The 6,122-nt window shown below is 33.6% G+C and overlaps 1 protein-coding gene across 1 annotated transcript; it reads right to left on the minus strand.

The window, feature by feature from the left end:
• Nucleotides 1-371: 371 nt before the first annotated feature.
• On the minus strand, nt 372-4,065 carry LOC306857301 (uncharacterized protein). Its single transcript, XM_079397181.1, has 4 exons — nt 3,926-4,065; nt 2,348-2,626; nt 1,199-1,359; nt 372-943 (listed from the first exon to the last, which is right to left on the minus strand). The coding sequence occupies exons 1-4, from the start codon at nt 3,972-3,974 to the stop codon at nt 896-898; spliced, it is 537 nt and encodes a 178-aa protein (XP_079253307.1). The 5' UTR covers nt 3,975-4,065; the 3' UTR covers nt 372-895.
• Between the last annotated feature and the right edge of the window lie 2,057 nt (nt 4,066-6,122).

The raw sequence follows: 6,122 nt of genomic DNA on the forward strand, positions 1-6,122 counted from the left end.
TGAAAGATTTTAGACTTCAAACTCTGAACCGCATGCTGATTTCAGTGACGCTGATCCAGTCACAAGGTCGCAAATTCTTGATGTAAACAGTGAGAGCATGCTGTCCCAAACAGCAGCCTACTTCAAATGAGATGCCAAGCTGTCACATACTGTACTTAAACATTTTCCCCTATTTTTTTTGCAGTTTTTACTACACAGGAAATATGCCCTTTCAATTTTAACACCATAAGTCATCGGTAAAATTACAAAAAGGTGAAAAACTAAAATTAAAACTTAAAAAAAAGATGACCCTTATGCATTTAGCTAAAAGGTTCACACTTAGGTTATTTCAACTTACCTAAAACAAAAATTTAGAAATGAAAGAATACATTACTATTTTACAGTGATTTATTGCATAATTTAGGTTTGTTTACAGTACAATTGTAGAATTGTTTTATATATAACTTCAAGTTCCCTGGCCAGTACTTACACTGAAAGGTATTTGGTATTGTGAGCAAAAACAGTCTCGGTTCTCAAATAAAATTAAAAGAGCAGGTCTTTATGACCACAGTATACATACAGTAAAACTGCTTCTGAATAGTTTTGTCGCCATCTGGAGGACGAGCTGAAAATGCCACACCCCCGTTATACTCTATTACAAATATTGACAGGGCAAATCATGACATAGGTGGCCTCCAGTTCATTTATCCTGATGTACATTTACATTCATCATTTGACTATAGATTAATCTCTGTTTGTGCTATTGTGGGGAAAAAATTACCATATATTCTAACTAATACACTAGGTTTATATGCTAAAAAGACACATTTCATTAAAAAAACAAAACCAAACAAGCTAAATATCAGCGGCATAGCTAAGTAGTTCACTGAGACTACAAGTTTTAAGAAACTGGCATTTATTTTGGAGGGTATCGGGCAAATGGCGAATCTTCATTTACCTTGCCCTAAAGAAAGAAATCAAAAAGAATCATTACAAATAAGTCAATTTTTTCATTTTTTCATATGGTAAACATAAGAGACTTCTTCACAAACAAAATCTTACTCATCCTAGATTATGATACAATATATATATATATATATATATATATATATGGGTTCTATGGGTTGCCAAAATCTCACATCCAGAAGAAAAGGCAGAAAACTTTGGTACTTGGCCCATAACTATGATTTTGAACCACTACACTAAATTTGAGACTCACCATTGGTACATCATCAAGCCTCTCAAACTGTGGCCTCCTGAAGCCAACAGCCTTCACGATCACAACCACAACAACTACAGCCACCACAATGCAGAAAATACACAGCACTGCAACCAGCCCTGGATTTGTTGCCACATCGTGTCCATCTCTGTCTCCTAGATCTGTACAGAGACAAATCAACCACATAAATGTATAAATCAACAAATATAGACGTTTACAAACAAGGGCCAAAAATTGAGGGGCAATATTTGTTTTCTCAACATCAACAAAAGCCGTTATACTTGTAACAGAAGCTATATCTGACATGGCATTTATACTGTTCATTCTACACAGTATACTTATTTACATGTATTTACACAAAAAAATGCATAATGTAAATAGCCTGTAAATTAAATAACAGGAACTCATTAAAGGGTTAAAAAAAGGCTGATTATTACTCGTTATTGTAATAATGATTATAATTGTCAATAATAGAACATTTATTTTGAATTCTTTTGAAGAAAAAACATATTCTGGCTAAAGCAAGCTGAGAATTGTTTATGGATTTGTTTATTTCTTTTTACGGATTAGCAAAACGGTTATTCAAACTGGGAATAAATTATATAACTAAAGCTAGTAACACCGACATGGTCCATGACTTCTGCATGACTTCTGCATGGTCCATAACTTCTCAAAAACTCACTGAAGCTGCCACCCTGCAAAACCTCTCCTACTTAAACCTTTTCTGCACGTTGTTCATGATAATGACAGAATTCACGAATGCAGATTCAGAATTCAGTCAGAGAGCACTGCACGCACTGAACGACTCCGGCGTTCTCCGCGGTGACAAATCAAAGCGCCTCTGATTGGTCATTGCGTTCATAAGCTCAACAGAAACGGGTGTGATTGGTTATAAAGCTCAACGCTACTAAACACGCATAAAAATAAATCAGATTTAATGTGAGCAAACCTGTTGTAAATGTAATGCCCCAATCAACACTTTTTATTCATTTCACTTTATTTGTGACAGCCATAGTATAGACCTCAAGTACCTTAATATTTTGCTTCCTATCTACCTTGGTATCAACAGACTAATCCAGCACAGCTATAACAACTGTGCAGGTGAATTTTGGTCTTCAGTTATGGCAGTCTAAGGATTTAAGCTTGTACCCATGCTATAGGCTGTGCTGGTTGCTTCTGCTGGAAATGTTTCACTTGAGTCAACAGTGGCGATTATTTTCAGTTCGGACGTTGTCAGTTCAGATGTCTGGGGCAGCCAGGTAGATTGTGAAGTGGTTGTCTCAGTGTTGTTTGTGATATCCATTTGTGTTGTTTGTTGAATTATGATTAATTGTGTTGTAGTCTGTGACTCCAAAGGATCTCCAGGGCCAGTGGTGCCAGTGGGCAGGACTGTTGGGCCTACTGTTGGATTTACTGAAGCATCTGCAGCTGGGTGAATAAATGAATCAATTAGCCAGATTCAGAGCAGTGAAAGGAATAGTTGACTCTAAAATAATTCAGTAGTTGACTGAACAACCCTCATGTTGTTCAGTGGAACACAGAAGGATTTTTATTATTATTATTATTCTCCATAGTCCATACAATGACATGCACTGTCTAACACATCTGTCAAGCTCTATCAAAGTGTCATCTAGATGTAAAATTTTGGATTGTTTGTAACACAAAGATATCATGTAGCGTTCCAGTCATTTTATGGTGTTTATAAGAGATTTAACAATTCTTCTTTTGTGTTGCAAAGAAAAAACAACATTAGTAACCATGAGTATATAATGATTTTATGAACAATTCCTTTTATAGGGTTTGTATAACCCTGAAGAGGTTTATGCCTCTCGTTTATCAAATAAATAAACTAATCTGAGTTTAAACCATTTTCATTATGTGAGAAGAAAGAGACTGAGTGATGTATGAGAGACATGAATCAAGCACACCTATTGGAAATTGGTCAGTAATACACTTTTTTTGTAGTGCTTCATTAATACAAAATATTTGATGAACTGCTGTGATAAACCAATCAGAATCAAGTATTTCAGAATGCCGTGTAAATACTTTTGTATTTAGTTAACACCAGAAAGTGCAGTAAAAACTGACTTGTATTATATGTCTTGACTTTTTTTGAAAAAAGAGAAGAAAATGCCCATAATGAGGATTTATGTATATTTTAATTGCATATAAATACTATACATTTAACATAAACTCATTAACTTAATGTTATGTATATTTGTCAGTCATGCATGAATGAAACAAGAACGAGATTTATTTAATAGTAACTACTAAAAAAAAATGTTAAATACACAACCAAGGTTTAGATTTTTATAATATATTTAATTAATTATTTATAAACCAGTCCTACATGTTCCACTTATGTTCAACTTGTTAACTGATTAAATGCAGTTGTTTTCACAAGTAACAGATTTATATTTATTATTATATAACATTTTGAACAAATACATTTAAATAAAATAAGTTCTTAAACTACGCCATAATGTTTTTTGAACATTGTATTCTTTAGTTGACTTGAAAGATGTGATTTTTTGAGATGATAATACATAAATGCAAGATTATCTGCAAAACTTACATTTGAATATTGCAACATTACATTTACATATCAAACATGACATTTGCATATTAAACACTACAGTATGTTCCGTTTTTCATTTTTTCATTAAAAAATCATTTGCTTCCAAGTCAAACAGAAAAATTTGGAAAATTACTAGCATTTTTTCTTACCTTCTGATGCTACGACACAAATAAGTAGAAGAATAAGCGAGAAGATCATTTTAGTGTTGCTATGATATAAAAATAAAGCACACAGGTCTAAAGCACAGCTGAGCTCCCAGTACAAACATACAGCAGATCCTGAACAGCAGGATGTGGACGTGTGGCAGAAGGAGTGGTTTCAGTCCACCGTCAGAATTAATAATTGCTCAATTCTTTCAGAATTGTTTGCACTGGTATAATATAAACCTGCCATTACGTCAGAAAAATACAGTGACAGCTTCATATTGCAAATATCAAATATAATATTGCATCTGCGATATCTGCTTACAGTCCTGCTTGCTATTCACACAAGGTCAACAAGGTCATGTTTGCATCCTGGATGTGACCATACCAGGTATTTTGACAAGTCACGTTAATTTTAATTGTATAGCACATACACTTTTTTTTTTAAAGCAGCTTAACAAAAATGTATGATGGTAATGTTTATAATACCTAAAGCCTGTCCACATTTAGCTGTTTAGAGCTGGGCTATAAGATAGTTTGCAAATGGCTATATAAACAATCAATTTGCTATATACTAGTTTATATATGTAGTGTAGATGTTTGGTGTCATGCTATGCTAGCAACATGTTAAAACATGCTAACAACGTGCTAAAACATGGCAGCAGCATGCTAAAACAATGCTATGTTGTGTTAAAACAAACTAGCAACATGCTAAAAACCATCAGCAGTGTGCTGACAAACTAAAACAGCCAGTAACATGTTTTGAACATGCTAACACGTCCTAGAAACATGTTGAAATAGAGTATGCTAGTGACAGCAAATATCATGCGAACATCACAAGAAACATGCTTGCAATGCATAGAACGTGTTTTTAGTGATCTAATGTGTCTGGGTCTGAAAATGTTCATGTTTAATGTGGACTGAACTGGTTTGATATGGTTACTTGGTTGTGTAATGAGGTCAGATGGGCTGAAGTGGTTTAATATGGTCTGTCTGAGATCTTTCCTTCTTTCTGTCTGACAAAAAAAAAAAAAAAATAGCCTCCAAACCTCAAGCTTTTAGACTATTTTATACTTTTGGGTCAGACTTTGTCAAGCCAACATCATTGTTTGTCATCAAATGTGTATCTTCTATCTAGTTGTTTCTACTGCCATTTTAAGTTGTTTAGTGGTGTTCTAGTGTTCAGAGGTGATCTATTTCTATGTTAAATTAAGATTGAACAGTTGTTGACTTTGTATGCTGTGATGTTCATGTCTGATTTTAGACTATTAAATGTTCAGAGCTACAACCAGCAGGATCTTTGAAAACCTCCCTTCATTTTTCAAAGAAATATATATATTTTTTAAATTGTATTATTATTTGCACTATAACATATTACCAGTTCTAATGAGATTTAAAATTATTTTCACTAAGAGTATTCATTTTTTTTTCTGCAACACAATGCAACTAAACTTGAATAGGCTAAAGGTAAACTCACAGACAAAGAAAAATTAGCATAAATGTGGGATATTTGATCTGGTAATTGACATGAAAAACAATACTGATTGAATGCATTTAATAGTTTAATATTTCACTGTCAATCATATATAAAACTATGTAGCTAGTTTAGACTAATTTAAAATGGTAAGTGGATAGGAGTTTATTCTTGCAGTCACCACATGGTAGCATGCTTTCCTCTAAAATAATCAAGCTTGTATTCTAGACTGAACTCACATTTCACCCTGTTTAACCTGAGTTATGGGCACTTGTGTTTGTGTTGATGCTGCAACAACGGTGCAATAAATGTTTGTTGCTTTGAGTGGATTTTATTTGAGATAGTGTTTACCTGAATATGACTTCCTGTACCTGTATAAGTGTAGGGGAAAATGGAGTGTAATGTGCCATTAAAAAAAAAGTTAATTCACATTCACTGAACTGAATAAACCAATAGGCCTACATTATAATTCAACATTCACATTCACTCAATAGCTTCTTTAATAGATAAATGAATGGGAAAACTCTTTAAAAGATGCGTTCTTCTTTGCTTTGCCAGAACTCAGTTGGAATCATTTGAGAAGTTTGGCCTCCACTTCAAGTTTTATTAACTTGTGGTGAATCTTTAGCAAAACAATTAACATGATTTTATACATGTTCAGCTGATCCACATGAAGCTTCTAATTGGTTGAAGTCTAACTGCTGCCTTATGTAGTGTAGAAATGAAGAA

Source organism: Barbus barbus (genome assembly GCF_936440315.1).
Source record: "Barbus barbus genome assembly, chromosome: 37".
NCBI classification, from domain to species: domain Eukaryota; kingdom Metazoa; phylum Chordata; class Actinopteri; order Cypriniformes; family Cyprinidae; genus Barbus; species Barbus barbus.

Excerpts from the sequence above, each read along its gene's own strand:
- LOC306857301 (XM_079397181.1), bottom strand. The coding sequence starts at position 3,974 with ATGATCTTCTCGCTTATTCTTCTACTTATTTGTGTCGTAGCATCAGAA. Across the intron at positions 1,360-2,347 it reads CAGCACAGCCTATAGCATGG|ATCTAGGAGACAGAGATGGA; the intron begins GTACAAGCTTAA and ends GTCTCTGTACAG. Across the intron at positions 944-1,198 it reads GGCTTGATGATGTACCAATG|GGCAAGGTAAATGAAGATTC; the intron begins GTGAGTCTCAAA and ends TTCTTTCTTTAG.